The 26,934-nt window shown below is 40.9% G+C and overlaps 1 protein-coding gene across 2 annotated transcripts; it reads right to left on the bottom strand.

Moving 5' to 3' along the window:
* Positions 1–716: 716 nt before the first annotated feature.
* LOC141905584 (kelch-like protein 8) lies at positions 717–26,898 on the bottom strand. 2 transcript variants are annotated; one of them, XM_074794515.1, is made up of 8 exons: positions 26,068–26,898; positions 24,795–24,938; positions 24,158–24,269; positions 22,859–23,027; positions 22,251–22,410; positions 21,363–21,564; positions 19,009–19,118; positions 5,773–5,906 (listed from the first exon to the last, which is right to left on the bottom strand). In XM_074794515.1, exons 1-8 carry the CDS (start codon positions 26,888–26,890, stop codon positions 5,893–5,895), a joined length of 1,734 nt encoding a protein of 577 aa, XP_074650616.1. In that variant the 5' UTR covers positions 26,891–26,898; the 3' UTR covers positions 5,773–5,892. The 2 variants fall into 2 exon arrangements, with proteins under 2 accessions (XP_074650615.1, XP_074650616.1); XM_074794514.1 differs by lacking the exon at positions 19,009–19,118 and having other exon boundaries at positions 717–5,906.
* Positions 26,899–26,934: the final 36 nt, after the last annotated feature.

The following is a 26,934-nucleotide window of genomic DNA, read 5'->3' as shown; positions in this document are numbered from 1 at the left end:
TGTACATACATGTATATACTTCAAAAGCGGCCGAGTTCACTTTAATTTTTCATTGACTTCGTAAAAATTATTGGTTAAAGGCGAGAAGAGAGATTAACTTGGTTTTTGCTCTCACATCGAGCTTCATGGATATCCGTCAGATATTGCCGGCTGTGTCATGTTATCAAGAAATTGAAGATGGCTGCCCTGGCGGCCATATTTGATGGATGATAACCTCCATTTTCAATGGGAGTGGACATCTCACCTGTCTACATCATCACACTGAGTTTGAAGAAAATCTATCAAGAAATGTAGGCTATACATTGGATACAATCCACTACTCAACCTTATTCCAGGATACCCTAACTATATTTAGGGGGATATAGTAAGGTATGACATGTTATTCATTGGTTAAATTCCATAAAGTATGTACTGTTTCAAGTTTTACGTCTGTAGTAAATGTAACTGGCTCAGCATGTACTACTTTTCTGAATGGCCCCCACAGCCCAATCCATGTAACATGTACTTTTAGGGTGTTGCATTTGCTATCAGCTTTCACTTAAATTGATGTCACAGCACTTGTATTAGGGGGAGGGGGACACTTGCAATGAAGGCCATGCGGTGAGGAATATAGCATTGAGTGGGTTCAATTTCAACTTAGAACTAAAATAGCAATCTTTGCTATTATAAGCACCATCGATCTGATTTAAAGAGAAAAACATCACAGTTATCTATAATACCATTTTATTATTGAACATACAATGTATAAGCTGTTTTAATTGAATATCCACAGAGGAACCTGCCTACTGTAATTATCTATTTCATATGAGCTGCGACTTTTAACAACTATATGTACCACATTATCATGGTTGATTCAACACATGCACCGCCAGTAAAACCTTCGAGTAATCATTATTAAGCCAAAGTAAAATCTTAATAGAAAAACTATTTGATATCTACTATTAAGATCGTTTAGGATTTGCCAGGTACACTATATTCAAACAATAACCACTGAAATATATACTAGAATAGCATGGGCGTCCCCAGGAATTTTCATAGGGGGTTCGAATTAGCATCAATCCAGCATCCAAGCACAATATCTGGTGTTTGGTGGGCCTCCCCCAAAAAACTTTAAAATTGGAGGCTTTAGAGACGTTTTCCAGGCTCTAAATGAATCATTTAGAGGTAAAAGGCTAGTCAAATTGGCATGAAAAATCTTTAACATTGATTATATAGTACCTTGAGAAGTTAGCTATCTCGAAAAGGGGTGCGTCTGCTACCCCCGCACTCCTCTTGGGGACGCCTATGAATAGCGTTTGAAAATCAACAAATTATAAAAGTACCAAACATGTAGATACTAGAATAACCCATAACCATTGGTTAGACCAACTAAATCTTCAAATGATTCGTAATAATGTTAACAAAACAACAACAAAATTAAAGAGCAAAATAAACAAGATAAGGCTAAAAAAAATTGATACCTTGTTTCTCCGCTCTGCTGAGCTTAAATGTTGACCCGGCCGGCCGCCTATCTACCCTATACATTACTTTTTTTAAAATCGTGATCAATTTTACCATAACAGACCCGGCCGCTATAGAAATGAACTGTTTACAAATTTTATCATATTTTACAAAAATGACCCGGCCGCTGCGGAGAAACAAGGTATCATTTTTGTTTAGCCTAACCACATGATTAAATACATATTTAAACGGGAATTGACAGCTACATGTACTGCCGGTTTCACGAAGCTAAATGTAATTGAATCATATCGCTCGTTACTTATAGCCGGAATCACACAGAGACGATTTGGCTCAGCCGGGCCAAAATGGCACGGATCGGGCAGGAGTAAAATTTGGCCTGAACCTAGGAGAGCGCTCACACGCAAACCATTCACTTGATACTAAACAATGCCCAAAGCGAAGTGAGTCATTTCCGGAACCAGTTGCAATTCAAAAACAATTGTTTATCCCGTGCTAAATGCTAAAATTTGGCTCAGGCATGGTCCGAAGTATTTGATCGGGCCAAAAATGCTCAAGTGATCGCGGCTTATGTCATTAGCCTTGTCTGCATGAGAACAGTAGTCTTGGTTACAAAAAACCAAAGACTATTTATTAGCTTCTGGTTTATGTGTCATTAGAGTCTACACTATGACCACCGGTCTTGGTTAATTTTAAGTTCCTGGCATTGGTGAGTGTTGTTCGTTTATTCTGAGTTTGGAAAAACTAGGTTAATACATTGTAACGTAGAGAAAAACCAGGAAGAAAGCCACTAAATATTTGGATGGATATATGAAAGCTGTGGGTACTGGAGTGTGTAATGGGTAGTGTAGTGTGATCTGTGTGCATTTTGGTGGCCAGCACACAGATCACATTGTTCATTGGGGTTTAGTCCAGGACTCGCGAGATTTTCAACAACACGGAAGTAACGTGTAATAAATGATGACTTGAATTGCATGACTACCTACCACCCCTCATTATTGTTGGAAAACTAAACGTTCCGCACTGACTAAAAATTAGTAATAATAATCAATAACATTTTAGAAATGGCCAGAATTTTAACTTAGGTTCTATCTCATTTTTATTTTACAATTGCGATTGGTATAATTTTTCTTAACGGCCGTTAAGGCTTTATGTTTCGTCTGCAATTCACTGCAAATAGTTACGCAACTACGCACATTTCAGTGTTTTTGGCAGCTGTACACTCAATCGGCACCGTTCATGACTAGCTTCACTGCGGAATTATCATTAATTAACATCGCCATATCACATCATCAACTTATATTGTGCCTTAAAACCCTAACAGCCGAAATAATTGAAATACACACACGATTTCTATCATTGAAAATTGAGAGAATGGCCGTGTTTGTGTTCTGCTGCTTCGCGTAAATCCCGCGGGGTGGCGCCACCACGCGGAGTGGGGCCGATACGTCCAGTGGAGCTTCTATCTATCTTATGTAGTTTAGATACTAACATAAATCTCAGATTTTCAATCCATTCAATACACTGTATTGAACAATTGCAAAAGTCTTCATTGTAAGGGGTTGAATAATGAAAAGTGACTCCATGATGGGAATGTTCAACATATCTACACCATGATTTTTGACAATTTAAAAAATCTTCAGTTGGTAGGCATGGAGTCATATAACTATACTTAATCTTTTCAAGAAAAAGGTGTCTCTTTTCTATCAGGCAACCCTTATCAATGAAGACTTTTTTGCAATCCTTCACTACAGTGTAGAATGGATTAAAAAACGATGTTTTAGTATAACTGCCAGCATTCTGGTCTTATTAAGACTTTGATCAGGTATGTACCACTAAAACTGACTGAGCTAGGCCACCTTGACCCAGTTCCACAGTTGTGAGTTAACACTGAGTTAAAGTTTGTTCATTTTCAATGAGTTAACTCACGAGTAAAATCTTAACTCAGAACTCTGGAACTGGGTCCAGATTTCCTCTCCAGTCTAGTTGAAATAGACATTAGTCCCTGGGCTGTAAGACATCACCTAGCTCGCGGGGTTTAATAGTCACAAGATTAGACCCCACATAGACATTTGTCCCCATTTGCTTTGAAACTAACCCCTGTACCCTGATACTTTTTCAGATAATTCACGGAGAACACAATTGAGCCACATTGAATTCTTTTGGGCCACAAACCTCATTGCATGAGGGATTTTCGCCAGGATAATAAATTTGTCACTTCCTAGCCTTATGTACATACACATCATCATCAGTGACCAGAACATACACAATAAATTCTCAGTAGACATATATCAAACAAAAAACAAGTAGGATAAAAATGAACTTATCCAACTCAAAAAGCTCCCGTGACCTAAAATGCACAAGTTACTCTGACTAAAAACCGGTCAAAAAACCAGTTATATTTGAATTTTACATTGGACCTGATGAAATAATACAACCAGAGAAGATAGTATGACTTCATAATAAATGCACTAAATTTACTCACACACAAACATACCGATATTGACCATTCTTACAGTTCATGAAGGATAGATCATAATTTTACACCATTTCCAATCTTCAGGCAGGCTGCACATAGGAACATACAGTATTTGGTATATATTTCGTTGGGCACATGTATAGCGGGTAGCAAACAACTACATATTCCATGGCCACACACATATTATAGACTGGATCAACTAGGTCCAATTCTACCAAACGGTATATTAGCTTTTGGTGGTTCTGATGCTTAGAAATTGTTATATAAATAATGGATAGAATATGATATCAATCATTTGTGTTTATTCGTAGTATTTCATTTGTAATTTTCATTTGTAAAGAACGAATCTTCGAAGAAATGATTTTATCGGCAGCGAATGACCGAGAACCAGCGAACTTATAGTGCCCTTATAGTCGATACCGTACTTCTATAAGCAGCCTGTCTAAAGTAGACATTTTACGAACTACTTAACCCATTATAGCTGTGTATGATATCGATTGCAACTGGTCACAAATGGTTAATTAGGTCAACTTTGACATGATCAGCAATGGTGTGTGACTAGTCTGTCAGTCGCAAGAACAGCTTATGTCGGTGAAAAGTAGGAACTCGTTGCAAGTGGTGTCGTAGGTGGTCGCAAGGCTACAGCCAGTCATGGAGAATTGCATCGTAAGGCCAACCTAAACCTGCATAAAGGATACACAGCATTCTGCTCAAGCTGGACCTGACCGTTTAATAGGTTGTTTTATAACCCGACATAAGGAATATACCTAGATATCATTGAAGAAATCAGACAAATTTTCACGATCCATAAAAAGATCTGATGACCTCATTCCAAAAATACTCCTCTTAATGTATTTTTGATAGAACTAATGTTAATAATTAAATACTGATAATGTGTAATTTTGATTTTCATAACACATACATAAAACAGTTACACTTAACTTAACCTGAAAAATGATACCTAGTTTCTCAAACTACAAGTATGTGACTCAGCAGGATGATATAAAGCAATAAAATTAGCATTTAGTCTATTATTTGATCTTCGGTGTTCATAAGACAATAAATACCTTTTAAGTAACAGGCCAGATTTAAATTTCTATGAAAAGCAAAAATATGAGTTTGAAGATGACTGTGCAGACTGCTTTTTATTTCAACGATCATGTGAAAATCTCAGGACCCAGCCGCCTGGAGTTGAAAAACTAGGTATCTTTTCAGCCTCATTCATAAGCGACAGCAGGCTATGGATTTCACAAGTTTCAATTCAGCCAAGACAAAACTGTAAGAACTGTTTGTGGAAACTATTTTCAAGCACGGTAGAAGAAACGATGCCGGGGTACTGTACCATCCTGTACAAATGTATTCTCAAGTTTCGAATTACCCGAATTACACTAATCAGGAGGAGTTAAGTTAGTAGTAGTATTAGTAATACATATTTTGGCTGATCGAAATATTCCAACAATGCACATTTTCCTTGCCGGAAAAACCACTGTACACAGCAACAGATTTGAAAATAATATAAATTATACCACTGCCAAGGCAGTCAAACGCAAAGAGGGAATTTTACAAGAATTCTTTACTACAACATTTCCAGCTTGGTTTTCAATGATTTCATGATGGGCAATGTTGATTGCAAGCAATTACAAATCAAAATGTTGACCAAACAAGACAATGACTGAACGTATGTACCAGTATACATAATCAATTTTACCATTTAAATTCATTTTGATAAGGTTCTCTTTTGATTTTAAAAAAGTGAAATGACTAGATACGTTTATTTGGCTATTCTAATATTGACGCATTTTTACACCAATGGGGAGAGAAAGGTTTCTACCTCGGCTAAACATGAAGCACGTAATGTGTACCCATGTGACATTCAGCACGCTTAGTGAATAGTGATCTGACTGGCACGTCCATTCGAGCACAACCTGCTCCTGCACGACACTGGCCAATCTTTCCTACAGGTGACCAGCTGAAATGATGAAATAAGCACATTTTAGAATACATGTGTTGCAAAGAATATTTTGCCAAAGCAAAATACTAACTGTACAATTAAATAGAAAAAATAATTTTTAATGATACCACAACATTAAGACATTTCCCAGGTGATGGATGAAGAAAAAACTATTGGCATTTCAGTGCTTCAACTACCAGTCAAAAAAGGTAAATGATCGTTAGAATGAGTTCGTTTTCAATCAACTTTGAAGTAGTATCTAATTTTAGGCACCCAAATCCAAAAATCATCTTTGAAATAAAGAAATTGAATGTGGTGTGAGTTACTACATAGTGAACCTAACTGAGCCTCGTGAGCCAAAAGTGGAATCGTCGATTGCTAAAGTGGCATTGAATGTTCCTTAACATATAATTGAATTTAATTTGAAACAATGCACTAATTTCATGGATTCAAACCACGTCTACACTAGCACCTTGAACTCAGGTTTCAATGAAACCGTGTTCGCAGCAAGTAGCGTCTACACTTAACAGAGTTTCGGTAGTAAGAATCCACATCTGTAGAGCGAGTTCAAGGTCAATTGTGGCACCTGAACGCTGCATTGAACGCCGGTTTACCGTCTACACTAGAAAAATGCTTACTCAAACGTGGGTTCAATGTGGAGTGTATCTTCCTTTTTCAAGAAGGGTCTCTAAAACCCAGGTTTTGTGGAGAACTCTGCATTGAACCAGTGTTTCAAGCGTAGTGTAGATGCATAACCCGGGTACAAAATGCTAGTGTAGATGTAGCTTTTACTGTCCTACCTGTGGACAACTTAGTTATTTTGTACTATTTTTTTTTTACCTTACATGACCGAAACTTTTTGAGAAGTAGTGTTACAATAATCATTTCATTTTTATGCAAACGATCTGGTGAAGCAGTTTTCATTGAAAATGAATAGAGTACCGGTGTGTCAACAAGGCACATCACATTGGCTATTGAACCAATAGTGTTGATTTTTGGTGTCATGTTTGGCTTAATGAGTTTTCGGGAGGACAAAAATTTCATAGTGATCAAGTTATTTTTAGGGGACTTATTCTTGAAAAACATGTAAAAACCCTGCTTTTCAGCAATTAGTAATGGCACGTTTTTACATATGACAATTTGCATACTTGGGATTGAAATATATAAAAGTTCAATCCTTCCTGGAATTGTTGCCGTTTTTTGTGCGACTCATCTCGATGTACTTTTCAACCTACAGGCCCTCACTTTATAAATCCCTAAATTTTCTTGCTTCTATTTATCTGAGTTGACCTTGTTACCTGAGCTACAATGAATGTGATTGGCTGTTTGTGGGATATACAGGAAATTCCGGGAATTTCGGCGCTTCTGATGTAATTGGGATAGCCCATTGGGAAAGCCCGATGTGGAGCCCAAAACAAAATGGCAAGCAATTCATTCTACTAGGTATCTTATGTTCGCTCATAATATGTTCGGTTTTACGAATATAACCAAGTAGGCTATTCAATTCAGTATCCGAACTAGCAAGTATGACGATACCAATGGAGTTTTGGCTTAGATTTGTCTTGTCAATACCTAAAGACCTGCTAACCCTTACGGTTTAACTGCGGCCGTCGCGTCGGCTTTTTTGTGAACCGTGTTACTACTCTACTCTCATCAATTTTAGTACGTTCTTAGGTAGAATTGTGAGCGGTGATAATTAATAATGGGACTAAATAGTCTGTAGACCATAGCGGGCAGTGGAATGCTATTCATCTAATCAACAGTCAGTTTTTTCAACACTGATTTAGAGGTGGAGCTAGTCTACACACATAGACCCTTATATATCGCTATCGTGCCACGGAAATCCATGCGAAGCGATCAGTAGAGAACGTACAGTACAGTTTGGTTATCACACACGTGCTGTTAAAAAACAAACACAGCTGAGACAAGGAGACGCGCGCCGCGCGCGTATTTTGACTTAATTCAAGGATAATAAAATCTGGAAATTGCGAGTATTATAATATCTTGTATGTATTAATCGTGTAATAAGGGACTAAGAATTAATGAAGAGATTAGATTTTGAATAAAAGATTGTTGTTTGAAGTTTGTTCAGCATATCATTAGTTGATGGTTTAATTCAGTAATCTATTCTACATTTGTGTCGTAGTGTCGATTTTGCCGGAGTCGATATGTAACTCCGAATTCCGTGCCGCGGTCATTTTACTGGTCTGGCAAGTGGCGCCGCCAAATTGAGTTGGCGTCCTTGGAGACCCGCAGCGTCAGTCGTCTTCGTATTACTATGAAGTGATGTACGTTCTTGAATAAACGGTGGCATTTGACAAAGTTTACGTGTTGTTTACTCTGCAGGTTCGGGGTCGTTCGAGGATTCTTCCCACCGGCTTCTACAGTTCGGGACAAGGAGGAACGGCACAGCTGCATCCTGCTGAATAGGAACGTGGGTGAGGTGAAGAGCTGAGAGGAACTCGTAGGTCGGTTCTCCCTGCATTCGATCAGAAGTTAACTCCGGTGCAAACGGGACCGAGCTACGACATTGGCGCCCGGTAAATCATTCGTTTGTTCGTGCTGATAATCGTCAGCGTATTCGGAAGTGAAGCAAAAGGAGCGGCATACAGGGAACCGTTCGTCAATCGCGTCTCCATTTCGGTATGTTAAACCAGCTACCGTGTGTGTTTGTGCTTTATGTTGCTTTGCTTGTGGTGTTGTGAACACAACGTTAAATGTGCTTTATTTTGCTTGCTAGCTTAGCTGCGATTAATTAATTAATTTTGTTTGGTGATGGTTTTATGTGGCGCATAAACCATATTATTTGATTAACGCTGCTGGGAATCTGCAGTGTCGTCTTGTGTTGCATGATTTTATACTAAATTCGGGTGCGTGGTATTCGTGCTCGTATTGGTGATTGTGGCGTATATGATTCTGCGTGCGTTCGCAGAAAGTTTTCGTTCATAGATTTCGTTTCGTGGAGAATTCGTTTTTGTGGCGGATCGGGAATGTCCGGCGTGGGGTGGTGTAGTTTAGTTCGGTTTTGTGGCGGTCACGTTATTAGTTGATTGTGTGGAACTAAATTGTGTTGCCGATATTCGTTATTAATTCATTAGCGAAGGACGCTTCAATTATTTGAGTTTTGTTTATATTTTTCTTTTGGTAATACTGCATGAATATAAGTCTTATGTTTACAGTGTCTTGTATGTAATTGTGTTTAATTATTTACTTTTCTTGTCATTTTTGTTTTTTTTTGTTTTTTTGTGTTTTTTTTTGCTTTATTTGATTGTTTTTTTTGCTTGCTTTTGATTAATTGTGATTCGATTTGCTAGGATTGTGGTACACTTAACACGCTTGTTTGTTACAATAATATTGTGGTTGGTGGAGCTAGGGGTAGTGTTTTTTTTTTTTTTTTTTTTTTTGTAGCTTATCGCATAAGAGTAAGTAGTTACGGTACAAACAATCAACACTGTTCTTGTCGATAACTGTATCAACGTGGTTTTTTTCAAATCATAGTGTTCACAGGTTACGGGTGTGAGTATATTAACGGGAAATTTAGACGTCCATATTAGGTTATTTCGTACGGTATATACTGGGTAAGAAATTGACTTGAAACATGTCGTCGCTTGAGCGTGTACTTTTTGTAGAAATAGATCCTGTATCGGTGACTGAGCGTGAGTTGTCGACTGCTTTAATGGCTTATGGAGTGGTGGAATTAGTTGTCGAGGATCCTCGCGGCAAAGGTTGGTTTGTGATGTTCACCAGAGTGTCTACTGTAATGTCTTTGTTGTCGGTGGGTGAGTTGCCAGTAGGTAAGGCTATCGCTACACTCAGCTGTATTGATGCCGCGGAGGCTGAGCAAGTGGGGGATATTCTATCCGAGGGGAGGGAGAGGAAGGCGCTGGAAGAGGCTCAACGCCTTCTTAGCTCCGTTAGGAGGAATTCTGCTCAGCGTAGCTTCCTACAGTCGAAATTAGACTCGGTCACCCCGGTTAAAGTGGTCCCAGAGCGGGCTGTTGGGGTTCAGCCGATATCTTTTTCCTCACCACGGTTGGACAATTTCTCTGGAAGTGAGCGGAAAGGCGAAACCACGTATAAACTCTGGAGGTCGCAGGTGGAAGGTTTATTAACTGATCCCGCGATTTCGGATCACGTCCTTTTGGCTCTAATAAGACGATCGGTCCGGGAATTGCCGGCCGAGATTGTATTGAGCATGGGCAGTAGCGTTACTCCGGAGGATGTGTTGCGGAAATTCGATTCCGTGTTTGGGTCAGTAACGACTCCGACTCAGGCATTGTCAGCATTTTTTACTGCGGAACAAAGACCCGAGGAATCCGTTGCCCTTTGGGCCTGTCGTCTCGAGACCCTGAAGAGTCGTGTTCTGGGAGTAAGTGAGGAGATGTTAAGATCGCAATTCTGTAACGGTCTGAAGGACTCTCAGATTAAGCTGGCATTGCGACCGACTCTTTCCACGGCTGCTAGTTTCCCTGACATGGTCCTGGAAGCTAGAGGTGTGGAGGACATGATAGGAAAGACTTCCACAACACCGGTACACAGAAGGTCGGGAGTTGTGCAGCAGCACGCAGTTCAACCTCAAAAGATAAAACTTCAGTCTCGTTAGAGGATGTTGCTGCTAAATTAGATGATGTAGTTAGAAAATTGAATGGGTTCGAACTGGAAATTCATCGCTTAAGTAAACGAGTTGACCATATAGATCGAGTGGTGGAACAGTTCGGGTTGGGGGTAGAAGGAAGGAGTCAGACCGATACGAAGGTTTCGGTTGACCCTGATCCACCGATCTCGACAAAGCGCTGTTTCAAGTGTGATTTGCCTGGTCATTTTGTCAGGGAGTGTCCTCAGTGGAGGAACGACATGGGTTTGCGTTGACCTCCGCCCACTTACACCTGTTATAAATGTAATGTCGTTGGTGATCACTACTTTCAGGATTGTGGGAAAGGACAGCCACCGTTAAACTCCTAAGGGATCAGCGTTCTGGGCGCGTTGGTCCCCGCCATGGTGAAAAGCCCAAGTCGGAAATTAAATCGCCGTCGGTTGCGTCTCGCGAAGAGTTGATAGAAGGGTTATTGGGACCGTCCAGTGAGACAGAGGTTCTCGTAAATAGTGTCGGTTGCAAGGCCCTGATTGACACTGGCGCCATGGTGTCAACGGTGTCGTTTGCACAACAGATAGGTGCGGCAGTGTACCCTTTGGAGGGGATCTTGAATGTTTCGACAGCTGCGGGTCATAAGTTGCCCTATCTCGGTTGTACTGTCGTGACACTCGGTATCGGGAACAAAGAAATCGAGGTATTGTCGCTGGTTGTGCCGGAAACTGAATATAACCGGGTAGTACCGGTTGTCGTAGGCACGAATGTCTTGAAACGGGTACGCGGACTCGTAGATGAGTTACCCCTGCCTTGGAAGGCATGCGTCCAGTCAATGGCGCAAGTGGAGGAAGAGCTGGTAAAAACGACAAAGCCGATACAAGTGCCTCCCATGAGCGAAATTGCAATTCATGGAATCATCCGAGGGGAGTTGAGTAGAGCTAGTACGGTGATGACCTGTCAGTCTACGGTCGTTTTACCCGGAACGCTTACAGTGGTTCCATCGGTGTCGTCTTTGAACGGCTACGGAGTGAATCGGGTGACGGTAGTTTTAAGGAATGTGGGTTCATGTCCGGTGAGTATTCCGGCTAAGACGCCCGTTTCCAATGTTTTCTTAGTGTCGCCGGTTCGCTTGGCAGGGCTCGGGACTGATGCTTGGTCAGCAAGGGACGGTCCCGAGCCAGCTGTCAACGGTCGCGGTAATTTGTTTAGTATGACTGCTGAGACAAACTGTGTAAATAATTCGAGTGATTCAGAGAATCTGAGTAAAAAAGATTTTCTTGCGTCTTTTAATTTTAGGGACACGTCCTTGAGCGAGGCTGAGTTTTCAGAGTTGGGAGATTTCCTATACAGTTGGAATGGTTTATTTTCCAAGTCTGCCGATGACATCGGGCGCACATCGACGGTGCGACACCGTATTTTATTGAAAGATAAGATTCCGATCAAAGAACGGTACCGACAGGTACCCCCTGCTATGTTCGAAGAGGTACGCCAGCATTTGAAGATGATGCTGGATGCGGGTATAACCCGGCACTCGTCCAGCCCTTACGCGTCACCTGTTGTGTTGGTAAGGAAGAAAAATGGTGAGCTGAGGTTCTGTGTCGATTATAGGGCGTTGAATTCGAAAACTGTTGGCGATAGTTTTAGCTTGCCCAGAATCGATGATCTCTTGGACTCAATGTCTGGGGCGAAACTTTTTTCGAGCCTTGATTTGAAGGCAGGTTATTGGCAGGTCGAGATGGAAGAGTCCGACAAAGAAAAAACTGCCTTTTCTGCTGGTCCAGGCTTAGGGTTTTTTGAGTTCAACGTTATGCCCTTTGGACTTACAGGGGCGCCGTCCACCTTTCAGCGCCTGATGGAGAGATGTTTGGGCGACTTATGTATGCGCGAATGCTTATGCTATCTGGACGATGTCCTTGTACATTCGGTCGATTTTAGGCAGCATTTGGTCCGTTTACAACACGTTTTTGAGCGGTTGCACCAAGCAGGGCTCAAGCTTAATCCGGCTAAATGTGTATTCTGTTGTTCGTCTCTCATATATCTAGGGCATAGGTTGTCGTCGGAGGGCATCGAAGCAGATCCCGGTAAAATCTAGGTTATCTCTGATTGGCCTGCTCCCAAGACCATTGGGGAGGTTCGTAAATTTCTTGGGTTTACGGGGTTTTATCGCAAATTCATTTGCTCTTACGCGTCTATAGCCAAGCCCTTGACGGATTTACTGGTGGGTGTTGAATCGGGACGAGGAAAAGTTTCAGAGAAAAACTCAGTACAGTGGGGAGATGAACAGGAGAATAGCTTCCGGGAGCTGATTCTTGTCTCACGACGCCTCCTGTGCTTTGCTTCGCAGATTTTACGAAGCCATTTGAGTTACACGTCGACGCCTCCGGAACTGGTCTCGGCGCTGTTCTCTACCAGGAGCAAGACGGATGTAAACGAGTCGTGGCATATGCTTCTAGGTCTGTATCAAAGACCGAGCGGAATTATCCGAGATTATCTCTATGGGAACCGTTGTCGGGTACTTACGGACAATAATCCGCTGACATATGTCCTTTCGACGGCGCGTCTGGATGCCACCGGCCACCGATGGCTTCAGGCTCTGTCTGTTTTTGACCTGGAAATTTCTTATCGTCGAGGTAAATTGAATGTCGATGCCGATCTCTTGTCCGGATGTGGGGTTAGGTCGGAACACTTGGAGGTCGACAGGGATTGTGACATATCAGGCGAGGTTTTTGCAGCTGTGTGCCAGTCTGTCGTTAGCGACGTTAAGTTCGTGGAGGCTGATTTCGGTATCGGGGAGGTCGACTTGTTAAAATCCCAGGAGAGAGACCCCATTATTGGTCCCATTCGGGAAGCTTTAGTCAGCGGGAAGAAAGTAAATTTTACTTCCCGTGAGAGTAGGCGGTATCGAAAGTACTTAGCGGGTTTTTCTGTGAGAAATGGACTACTTTGTCGTCGGATGAGAGGTAACACGGGAGAAAGGTGGCAGGTGGTCCTGCCTAATTCCGAGCGAGCCTCAGTGCTAAAGTCATTGCATGATGAGATGGCTCATCCTGGACGCGATCAATCAGTTGCGCTTATTAGCGATCGTTTCTTTTGGCCAGGAATGAGAGCGGAGGTGGAGGGTTATGTACGTTCGTGCCGACGCTGTGTACTTTTTAAATCAACGGTTGAACGGGCTCCTCTTTCTTCGATAGTTACCACATATCCGTTTCAGCTGTTATGTATGGATTATTTGAAAATCGAGCCATCAGGAGGAGTTGAAGATGTGTTGGTAATAATGGACCACTTTACGAAGTATTGTTGGGCTTTTCCAACCCGGAATCAACTCGCTTCTACCGTTGCAAAGGTTTTGCACGAGCAGGTGATTACCAAGTTTGGTATCCCGTTAGTGTTGCATTCCGATCAGGGCCAGAACTTCGAAAGCAAAGTGATCAGGGAACTCTGCAAGCGGGCCGGAGTGACTAAATCTCGGACCACACCTTACCATGCCATGGGCAATGGGGCGTGTGAGAGATTCAATTCCACTCTCATTGGCATGTTAGGTACGTTGGAGGAGGGTAAAAAAGGTGGATGGAAGGATTATGTTAGTTCGTTGGTCTTTGCGTACAATTGCACTCCTCATCGGGTGACCGGCTTTGAGCCATATTATCTGATGTTCGGTCGTCAGCCACGGTTACCGGTGGATTTGCGTTTTGGGTTGAGGGCTGATGAGGAGGGGGAAGTTGGAGAGTTCGCTAAGACGGTTGATGAGAGACTAGAGTATGCTTGGGGAGTTGCGAAGGAGAGAATGGAAACAGTCGGGGGTTATGACAAGGTCAGATATGACAAAGCTGCTCGGGGAGGTGTTCTGGAAGTTGGGGATTTAGTACTGGTTAAGTGTACTGGGTTTAAAACCAGACATAAAATCGCTGACAAATGGGAGGCGGATCCGTACATTGTGGAATCGAAGCCGGCAGGTGAAGTACCGGTGTACGAGGTCAGAAACGTAGTTTCTAAAAAGAGGCGTGTTGTTCACCGCAACCTCTTGAGGGTCTTGGCTGTAGAGCTTCATCCTCCCCGCGAGGGGGAGAATCCTAGGGTAAAACACTCTAGGGAAATGATTCCTCAGCCGCCGATTGTGGATAGTAAGGTGGGGGAATCCAGTGATGAAGAAGGAGATGAGTTTTTCATTCTTCATAGGATGCCCGACGTCGGACTCAGGGGTAACCGGAGTGACAGTGGTGAGGAACTCAGTGGCGTAGATAACATTTCGCCCCCCATAGAGTTTCAGACTCCTGTTCACGACGAGGATAGTACGACCTTGCAGGAGGAAGTGGCCCCATCACCAGAGGTTCCTGAAGTCAGGTCCCCTGAGAAGGAGGTATATCTTCGCAGATCACAGCGGGTGCGAAATAAACCTGGCTGGATGGAGTCGGGCCAGTATGTCCAGTCCTTGACTCAGCCTGAATGGCGAGAGGGGGCTGATTATTTGGTGTCGTTGGCCGGAAATGCGAGTGTAGCCAGTAACGCATGCTTGCTGAATGCTGTGGTCCAGTTTCTGGTCAGCACGGTATAGTATTTTATTGTGAATTTTACTGATTTGTGATACCGTGCAATGGTCTGCAGAGATTGTCTAGTTTGTTTATTTATGTTATATACCTAGCCGGGTTGTGCGGATGTTTTATAGCAGGAGGTAGTTATTTTAGTTGTGACAGGTTTCTTTATTCCTAGGTGGTTAAGAGAATTTCCAGGTACATTCCGGGACGGAATGTTCTTCAGGCGGGAGAGTATGTCGTAGTGTCGATTTTGCCGGAGTCGATATGTAACTCCGAATTCCGTGCCGCGGTCATTTTACTGGTCTGGCAAGTGGCGCCGCCAAATTGAGTTGGCGTCCTTGGAGACCCGCAGCGTCAGTCGTCTTCGTATTACTATGAAGTGAAGTACGTTCTTGAATAAACTGTGGCATTTGACAAAGTTTACGTGTTGTTTACTCTGCAGGTTCGGGGTCGTTCGAGGATTCTTCCCACCGGCTTCTACAGTTCGGGGCAAGGAGGAACGGCACAGCTGCATCCTGCTGAATAGGAACGTGGGTGAGGTGAAGAGCTGAGAGGAACTCGTAGGTCGGTTCTCCCTGCATTCGATCAGAAGTTAACTCCGGTGCAAACGGGACCGAGCTACGAAATTTGATTGCAATCCAAATTAATCTATCGTTAAATTTTTGACAATATACACTCAATGATTTGATGGTGAGCCACAGGGCCATTGGACCTTTATTCTTATTTTCCTTGATGTGGCGACATGGATAAACCCTGATTGATTAAATTTCATCCTGGTGGGCACTACAAATATGTCAGTTGGTTATAAAGCCAAAATGGGTTTATCCTTTTCTTATGCTTGTGGAAGTGTGGAAGAAAACCCTTTCGCTGCGCATGACATTGGCTCAACATCATGGATGTGGCAATCAATGTCATAGCAAATTTAGCATCTGTTTGGTGGCGTATCATAACCATTGTTACTTAAACAAGCAAAAAAGGCTAAGGCCCCAATCGCCATGGCATAAATATATAAAAAAAGATAAGAGGAATTGAAGTGAGAAGTGATGAATTCATATTAGCTCCTATTAACAAAAAGATGGCCCCCAGTCAGCCCTGTTGAAGGGTGGAACCCCAAAAATCAATAGGGTTTTCCCTACATGAGCTGGCAAGATGCAATAAGATTTCAAAAGATTCCATCCGCTGGTTCAGCCTATATCCCTTCCCATTCACAAGATATCAAAGCTCATTTAATTCTATCCTCTTGGAAGTGGGTAGTATAATTTTAACTGAATCCAATCTTAGCTTCTAAGACCTTAATCACCATTATCCAAATTAATTCACTTATCGACCCATAGGCCGATGTACTACACATCGGCATATGCTTAGAGTCAAACTATTACCCCAAGGTACATATTAGTCTGGATTTCATGTAATATAAACTTAAGAGGCATACTGTATTCACAACAGACATATATGTACATTGTATATATATATATATATCTCAGTTGAAATCTATAACCAACAACACCAATTAAATGTAATCATTAGCAATTGAAAAAACTGATGATTACAAACCAAAAACCCATATGAACCAGAATATTTTATACGAAAAAACAATTTACATGTCAAAAGCCAATATACATCCAGTACTATACATATCAAATACAATCTGAACCCATATGTCAAGATTATCAAACCCCATACATGATAAACAATAAAACACTGAAAGCTCAGCAGCTTTAATAATTCAAAAGACTAGGGGTCCAGGGACACCATGCCCACTTGGGAAGTGGTTCCAAATGCTCAACAATCTAACAATTTCAATATTCAACACCCCCTGGTGACCATATACAGAATCCAATGACCTTGAAACTCACCACAATCATAGAACATGTCAGCAGCTACGATTTTGTAATTGATTGTGATAACAAAATATGCCTCGTTACCACTTTAATATGGAAATACTAAGTTATTCTACTATTCAACGCCCCCGGGAAACCATATTCAAAACCCAATGACCTTGAAACTCACCACAATCATAGAACATGTCACGAACTATAACTTTGTAATTGATCATGGTAACAAAATATGCCTAGGTACCAATATAATAAGGAAATACTAAGTTATTCTACTATTCAACGCCCCCTGGTGACCATATAGAATAACTAATGGCCTTAAAACTTGCCACAATCATAGATGATGTCATGAGCTACAACTTTGCAATTGATTGTGGTTACAAAATATGCATTCATACGAATATAATATAGAAATACTAAGATATTGCATTATTCAACACCCCCTGGTGGCCATATACAAAAACCAATGATCTTGAAACTCACCACAATCATAGAACACGTTATGAGCTACAACTTTCTAATTGATTGTGGTAACAAAATACGCTTAGGTATCAATATAATGTGGAAAAAATTTTTCCCACTTACGAATGAGTACTGCTGACACCAAGATGGCCGCCAATTTTGTCATAATTGGCTGATGAAAAATACCTGTCTCAGGTATAAAACATCCCTTTCCAAAGAATACCCATCACAAATTGCAATAAGAAATGATAAACCAGTAGGAAGCTACAGGACTCAGAATTTGGGCCAAAATTAACATTTTTGGGCACTAAAAAGGTCATAGGACGGCCATCTTGAGTCCGATCGACCCAATTTTTGTTATGCTGATGGGCCCTGGGGGAATTCACATATATCCGAAAGATCAAGGTAATTGATCAAAGCGTCTTCAAAATTTCCCTCAAAAAGTTCAAAAATGTGTATAAAGTGCTGACTTTGGCGAACAACAATGGCTGCCAGTCGGCCATCTTGAATCTGACAGGGCCAGTTTTTGGGCTGAAGATGTGTCTAGGGTAGATACATGTGTAACCCAAATATCAAGACATTATCTTGAAGCATCTTCAAAACTTCCCAAAATAACTGGATTCCGTCTACGGACGGACGAACGGACGACGGACGAAAAGTGAACGCAATAGCCCGCTGGGACTAAAGTCCCAAGTGGGCTAATAAGAAAAAAGAGAAAGCCTGTAAAATGATAGCGTAATAAATAAATGACAGCTCTTCTTGGTTGATTTCTAATTTCAAGCCTAAAATTACAGTAAAACTTGAGTTTGTCCCTCTGTTACTGCCAGATGATTTCTAGTTTGATTCTAGCTGCTGTGAGATCTCTCTCAGGAAGCCAGGAATTAACGTTGTATCTATGACAAGGTAGTTGTATCTTGGTAGTTAACATTTTTAAGTATGAAGTATTGATGCATAATTTGTCTGGAAAAGTGCTTGTTTTTTGTGATTTTTGACCATTTTTTCATCCTAAGATTTAGAAGAAAAGTTGATCATGATGACCAAGTGCATGCATAGAAATTCAGACAACATTCCAGCTGCTAGCGATATACAAATTCCGTAGGAATTAAATAACTGAATATAGATACGTTTTACCTGACATTATGTTTCTATCCACACATGCCAAGTAATTTTACTTAATCTCAGATATTATGTTTTGACAGATAAATATAAGGTTTTAAAGGGTTAACCCTTTCAGTGCATCTACATTGCAGTGCGATGTACAAATCAATGAATTTTGCTTGTACAACGCACCACGGTGTGTTGATGTTATTAGTTTTTTATCTATAATGAAAGATGGCAGTACCTGTCAAACACAATCAAATATAAGTAACTAACAATACATTGCATAGCGGTGCATTATAGTGTTATGCCTGTTATTCAATGCATTGGGGTAGAATTGTTCAAAGAATTTTTAAAGTTTTCTCCAGCGCTTGTGGGTGTTAATTAGTCAGCACTGAAAAGGTTAAGAAGAATGATAATTTTCCACCAGAAAGCATTCATAAACAGCATAGAAAAAATACAGTCAGATTTAACAAACTCTCACCAATCAACCCCACTTTCCACTGCAAAAGGTATGCAAATAACTGTAAACCAGTCAAACAAAACATCACTGAGATGCAGACACCCAAAAATGTAATATATGAGATAAATACATCGTGGTGTACCTGCTGAAGTAGGAATCTTTGCTACTTCAATAAGATACTTGACAGAAGTATGTATCATGCCAACTCCAGCACCCGCCCGACAAGTGTCCAGATTACTACAACTAGTCCAGCTGCATGTATGATGAAAACAGTTCATATGAAAATAGAATTCAATAGTTTTGCGTCAGTGTGAAAACCTGCTTAGCCCTTTTGTTACCGGTCTCCCCATAGCCTGGTCATACGATTTGCAAGTGCCTGCAGTTTAATGTATTGAATATTATGTCTCATAACCACATACCGGTGGGGCATCCAACTAAATTGTCCCTATTGCAATGGCATGTATACTAGAAATTATGATTCAAAACAAATTTCTCGATATATTTTCCACCTTTTCATTGGGATTTTACAAAGAGGATGATAACTGATATGGTTATTTTCCATAGGCCTATATCCTAAAAATTCTTTCATTTCAAGGCGCTTATGATCTAAACAATAAGTCTTCACTGAAATTTACCCCGGTAATCATAGTTTCCAAGGAATGTCGAGCGTCACAAATTACTCCGGAATATGGAGATAACTATCGAAATGAATTCGGTAACAAAAGGGTTTAAAAGCAATTTGTGCATCAATCTGACTATGTGAGAGCAAAAGTGAGTCCAACTGAGTGTGAGCAAAGTTAACATTCAGATAAAACATATTACACCGAAAAAGTACAAAACATATGTACGTGAAATATTTCAAGAGCAGAAATCAGCGTCGACATTCAAAGCTGGTAGAAAAATGTAATATTAAAGTCAACTCGGAACCACAGCTCCTCGGTTGTAGATTAATTGATAGGGGCAAACAAGCAGATATTTCATGCCATGATAAAACAACCGTCAGTACCGTTACACTCAATCGTGAGTCGTGGTCACTGAGCATAATCCAGTAATGTGCTTATTATCACCAAATATTATCACGATGCGATTGGTTGCAAAGCTGGGTTCACATTATCGTTTAGTTTATACGTTATCCAATTATGGCTGTTTTTTCTGCATACATCCGCTGTTATCACTGGTCCTGCTAGGTCCAGCAGCGAGTGATTGACAGGGTGTTAAGAACTAAGTTTCTATCCGCAATCAAAGATATGCTCTTGTCTAAAAGTTAGAAGGAACCTGGATCGATATTTGTTTTTGGCCAGTTCAAATCAGTTCGTTTAGAATAGTATGGACCAATTCAGCAGACTTTTGCCAGTGAGAACACTTACCTCATCCGTTTTAAATTGGAATGAACTAAATTTAGTGTGAACACGACTTTAAACTGTTACATGCCATTAATACGAATGCTGTACTGGACATGAATATCCAAGCCATAATCAGTTATCGCAACCATCAACGCATTATCAAAATTTCTTTCTAGGTGCAAATATTTGTTTGCGTGCCCCTAAGGCATGAACTTGAAGATGTTTCAGTCAATATCAAGAACTCTAACGTGATAGCGGTTAGACAAATACATATAGCAGGTACCAGTCGCTCAAAAGTTGATTTACGTTATTAACCAGTGGATAAATGACAGTGACATTTAAAACTGAATTGTCGCTATGGAATCCATCGAAATCTAACCATTGAATGACTGGCAACAGATCATTCGAACTAGATCGATACGGATGGGTTAAACTATTAGTGCAGAATCCATATATTTAGTCAACTCCCCACATTTATCGGCCACTCTCGGCTACCGCCAAATAAGTTCTTAGTCCCAAATAAATCAATACTATAATTAGCTTCTGATTTTCCGCCGAATTCCATATCCACCATCTGCCACATCATTTTCTGAACAAATCTATAATAATATTTCATTTTCGTTCAATCATCTGCCATCATCAAAAGTACTTAACGCGTGTAGTTACGAAGTTCTACTTCACTTATCGGCAACAATTGGTATACGTATAATACACCGATACTGTTGTTTGTTTATCACCTCCAGATGTTGTCCTGTAAAACATCCCCCTCCCCGATGTGAACATCTATGCTAGTCTACAGGGACTACCAGTATCAAACTATTGTCAAGAGTACAATTGATGAATGTTTTAAATAATAGAACAAACATCTCACTACTTTTTATAACATAGGTCAATGAAACAGTTCATGAGTTAATTGAAAGAAGCTTTAAACAAATTAATATAATGAATACATTTTGAGTTAATTACCGGTGCCTCGAAGAAATTTCCTAAATTCACTTATCCACCACCCTCAATTATCTGTCAAAATTGTAGAAGTCCCGATAGTGGCGGATAACCGGGAGTTGACTGTATTATCAAAGTCAGAATACATATTGACACATGGCAGAAAAATCTTAAGTTAGTAAAAAACTCGAGGATGGCAATCAAAACTTACGTGTTTGTGATGGGATCGTACGCTTCAACTGAGTTCAGATAATTCGTACCATCATGACCTCCGACTGCGTAGAGTTTACCGCCGAGCGTTGTTACACCACATCCACCACGAGGACACGACATTCTCTCGATCAACTTCCATCTGTCTTTTTTCGGATCGTATCTCTCGACGGAATCCAGCGGGCTGTCATCGTCAAAACCACCTGCATTAACGAGTGATTGTTAACTTCGATAAACTAGGAGTCCTGGGACACCATGCCTTGTTTGTGAAATGCCAGTACATCTCACAATATCAATATTCAATACCCCTGGCGAACAATTACAGAAACCGATGACCTTTGAAACTCACCACAATCAAAGAGCTTGTCATTGTCAACTATGGAATGCATAGGTACCAATCTATAGATAAATTATCACTTAATAGTTAAATCCCAAAACTATGGTAATCCCAACTCCACATGAGGAGATGTGCCCTATGACACCGACAGTCAAACAACCCAATGAACCACTAAGCCTAACTACTCACAAATAACCGAGTAAAAGTTTTCAAATGCCATCATTGGTGAGTTAACCCTTTCAGTGCATCTACACTGCATTGTGTGGTTTTTAAAATGGTGATGAACTTCACTTGTACACTGCATCGCGGTGTAGTTATTAGTAATAATATTTTATCTCTATTAAAAGATGGCAGCACCTGTCAAACATATTGAAATATTAGTAACTAATGCCTGATATTCCACACATTAGGGTGTTCTTAAAAGTTTTCAAATTATCGCCAGCACTTTCGGGTATTAATGTGTCAGGACTGAAAGGGTTACCGGTACCTATCGATCTTTTATATCATCTTCATGATAAAAAGGTCGATTAAGGCCTAATGGATGTTACATACCAACAGCATATAGGTAACCATTAAGCGTCGATACTCCTGCACCAGCCCTCCGATATCGCATTGATGCTACATATGTCCATTTATCTAAATGCGGATCATATCTCTCAACTGAATTACATGAACTGATTCCACCATTTCCACCAACTGCATACAAATAACCCTAGAAAAACAAAATTATGCATCTTTAAACTCACTCACTCCCCAACTTTGCTGGAGAAAATATTGATATGGGTATTTTCAAGTCACCATATTGCAAAGAATAATGAATTAAATCCAGTACACACTAAATGATTTCCTTTCTTCACAAAATAGACCTATTTTGAGGTATACTGACATTAATATTTGGCACATCTCCTTCTTGACTGCAATTCTCTAGAGGGAATGTTTATGGGTTTTCAAACTCGGTGGGAAAATGGCCATAGATCTAAAAACTAGTCTCACATCTTGCGGGTAGAAATCAAATTTTCTCCAAAGCAAGCGAATTCCAGGGCTGTCAGAGCAACAATAGGTCACAAAATTGGTACATGAAAACTTAGCTGTATGGCGAGCGGAGTCTCTTTTTTCCTTAGTTCAACAAGTTTTTCACAGCACCATCTTCATGAACTTACTTTTAAAGTAGCGACACCAACACCACCTCGATGTTTAATCATACACGCGACGCACGACCATGAGTCAGATTGTATATCATAACGTTCTACTATATTGAAACACATGCTATTATCTAATCCGCCAATCGCGTACAACGGCCCTCCGAGACTAGCTAAAGCGATCCCTCGTCTGAAAAAATAAGCCACATTTAAGTCATCATATGCGTATGAATCATCAAGACAAGGAGCCTATCAGCTTTTATAGCTCCGCTGTGTGATTTGACGAAATAGAAGCTGCATACCTTGGGGGTGCTCCATTGTGGCCAAATCCGAAAAGGGCTCTGTACTTTGTAGGTATTGGTCCATAGAACATTCATACCGAATTTGGAATTGACAGCATTAAAACTGTAGGACTAGTAGCGATTTGAAGAAATAGAAACTCCACCCCCAGGGGCGCTCCCTGGGGATGAATCCAAAAAATGGTTCTGTAATTTCATAGGCCTTGGTCCATAGAACATTCATAGCAAATTTGGAATTGATCTGATTAAAACTGTAGGACTAGTAGCAATTTTTAGCTCCGCTGACCTTCGGTCACAGTGGAGCTAAAATTGATGAAGCGTCTTTAAAACTGGCAGATTTTGATGAACTGCGAAGGCTTCCAGAGACGAAGGTGCTAAAAACCTGTCTGATATGCCAAAGAACTAGTTTCAAACTATACCCATCTCAAATCCAATTGTTATTTGGCAAACCATTGAGAGAACCTAGCAGCCTATGAATTGAGACCTAAAATAATATTTTTCTAGTTTCCAAGCAACCCAACATTTGGTTTAATGGTGTGTCCTAAAAGTGCCAATTTCAGCGAACAACAATGGTCGTCAGTCAGCCGTCTTGATATTGAGAGGGCTAGCTTTTGGGCTGTAGATACAGTTAACATATATCAAAACAATTCATCAATGCATCTTCAAGATTCATCAAAATATCTAGATTCTGTCTATGGATGAATGAACGGACAAAATAGTTCACTGGGGCTATGCACCTAGTGATCTCAAAACAGGACATTTTTCCTCCAACTTGAGCATTAATCGGACTTGCACCAAGTGAACCTCGCCTAATTTGGACATGCCCAACTCAGACTAACTTGGACGAAAACGAAATCATTTTTTTATCTAGTATTTTATCTGCAATCCTTAACAAAGACTCCTAACACTTGTAAACCTTATTTTGCCAGTCCCACTAAGTCCAAACTTGTAGAGGTTTACGATATGTAGTTGAACTTGGAAATGTACATCACTGAGCATGAAATTCATTTTAAACACTAACCTTGGTGTTCCCATCGGTGATATGTATTTCCATTTGTTTGTTTGTGGATCAAATACCTCGCCACTATTCAGATGATGGATTCCGTTATATCCCCCTATTGCATACAGTTTTCCTGAAAACAAAACAAAGTTAATTCATTTTGAAAGAAACTCCGAAATACAGCCTAGATATCAAGCTGCGTTCATACTAATGTTACTTTAATCACATCGGGAACCAGACACAAAGTTTTCATGACACAACATGCGTAGCCAAAGCCGAAATGGAGTCCAAAGCCAATGATTTGGATATTCTTGGCGCCACCGAAATCATTTTGAAGAAAATCTAACAGAAAATGTTCTTAGCTCGACATCAACCATTGTATGAGCCTACGACAATCATATCTGTAGATGGGCGCTGTCATCTTCAACAAATATGCCCATCGACGTAACATACCATAACACTGGAGATGTATATTTGGGCATCCTAGGTTATAACCACCCATAATAATTTTTAACAAGCTAAAAATTCTTAGGAATAGATTTTCATCCGAGTGTTTTGAGAAATTAGAGATATAAGATCATTGTTGCGACTATGTCTGTTATAGGCTTAAACATATTAAGGATCATTTTGTCTATAAATAAATAGCGTTTATACTGACCACCGGTCGCGACGACACCCACATGGCGCCGTCTAGTGTTCATTTCTCCGATATTAAACCAACGATCTTTACGCAAGTCGTAACATTCAATACTGTGAAACGGTTCGCCAGACGCTCCACGACCACCAACGCAAAACATTACTCCTAAAAATATACACGAACAATTTCTTGAGTTTGTGATTGGGGTTTGCTTTTCAAGCCAGTACCACAGTCACCGAGTCAAATTGGTTCAATTTTAAATATCTAAGGGGAGTAAACCAATAGTCAAATAGTTTCTCGAAACATTTTCAGTTAATATAAACCACTAGAACAGGTATGGGACTCCGCTGAAAGACCCAAGTGGGCTGAAAACCTTTTTCCATCTGCGATTTAGGACTGACGATTCTAGGCCGGCAATTGCGTGATAATTAAATGATCGTAAAAACCTTCAATATGTTCAAGATCTTTTCTCAAAGTATACCAATCATGAATTTCAATGAAAAACGGCAAACCATTAGGCCGTGAGGGGGATACAAAGATAGGCCTATTATCAAAGATCAAGAGTGATTGTAGCATCTTCAAAATTACCCCAAAAAGAACTTCAACTAGGGGTCCAGGGACACCATGCGCGCTTGGTGAAATGCTTGATAGATAATCTGACAATTCGATATTCAATTAATTCAGCAATCAATTAACTTGAAATGCTACAAATTTGCAATTGATTGTGATCACAAAATTTGCAGAGGTAGGCCTACCAATATAAATCGAAAATTATAGGCCTACATAGTATACAATTCTATAGTTAATTCCCCCTAGTGGGGGAGAACAAAAGACTGGGTAACCTCAATTCTACGTACGGAGGTGTGTCCTGTGACAATGCTCAAATATCAAGACTTCCAAGTTAAAATTTTACTAAAAATACCTATTACACATCTATGCATAAGAACTGATAAGACTAAGATAGCCACCAATTATGTAAAAATTGACCGAGGAAAAACCGTTCTGAGGTGTTAGAGATATCTAGCACACCCATAACGAATTTCAACTTTTCAACCCCCTACCCCCCATGTGCGCAAAATCGGCCAACTTTTCATATATATTAAGCGCAATTGCACTGACACCTCCTCCTCCCTAATGCATACGTAATAAATGAATGTCCCCTATTTGACTATTCATCTAACCTCTGACTTGAATGTCTAATTTCCTATTCGAACCCCCTGTTACGTGTTGCTCGTAAAAGAACTAGATAAAACTGAAGAGAATGACAGTAGAAATCAACCGTCGCAGACTTTACCCGAGTAACTCTTCCGCGGACGATGTCGCTCCGTGTATTTGATTTCAGGCAGAAGACCGGACAACGACATCTGGTAATACTTCGCTTCGTCGAGATAATCGCGACATTCCAGGTTCCGTTTCAACAAATCTTCTGTTTCGACACAACTCAACAAGTACGCCGCCGGTAACAACGGCAGTTTCACCTTCGAAATCAACTTCGGCAGGAAACTTTTGCGTTCGGCGACATTCTGTTTGACCCACTTGACGACGGCCTCGTAAACCTGCGTTTCGGAATCAACGTTCAAATCGATCGACGCGATCAACATGTCGAGGTGATTCGGCGTCAACTCGTAGAACTCGTCACTGGCGACGACCTCGAGGAAGTTATCGAGGATATACTCGTCGGCGACGTGTAGCAAGTTCACCTGGCCGTGCATATCGGCGAAATTACGAACCCCGATGCAGTTCGTCGGGTGCAAGTGTTTCTGCATGAAATCCGTGCACGCCGTCGCGACGGTGTCGATCTGTAAAATCGACGCCGCATACATCAACGACTCGACGTTGTCGACGGTCATCGCGATCTTCGCCGTGTACGCGTACTCGATCAGTTTCATCATGGCGTCCTCGTCGATGTCGCCGACGGTCACCGATTCTCGCGTGCGTTCGACCATCTCGGCGGTGAACATCGTCTTGAAATAGCGACTGACGCTCGACAGCACGACGCGATGACAAGCCGTCTCTTTGGCGCCGCATTTGATTTTCACGTCGCAGAGTTCGCCCGCGCGGTACATTTCGTAGTACGCGTTGTAGGCGTCTTTGAACAAGTCTTTAGCGACGAACATAAACACAGTTTCCGATGACGTCTCGTCTGTTTGCGACAGTTTCG

Source organism: Tubulanus polymorphus, chromosome 5 (genome assembly GCF_964204645.1).
Source record: "Tubulanus polymorphus chromosome 5, tnTubPoly1.2, whole genome shotgun sequence".
Classification (NCBI taxonomy): domain Eukaryota; kingdom Metazoa; phylum Nemertea; class Palaeonemertea; order Tubulaniformes; family Tubulanidae; genus Tubulanus; species Tubulanus polymorphus.
This window is presented reverse-complemented; position numbering and strand designations above follow the sequence as displayed.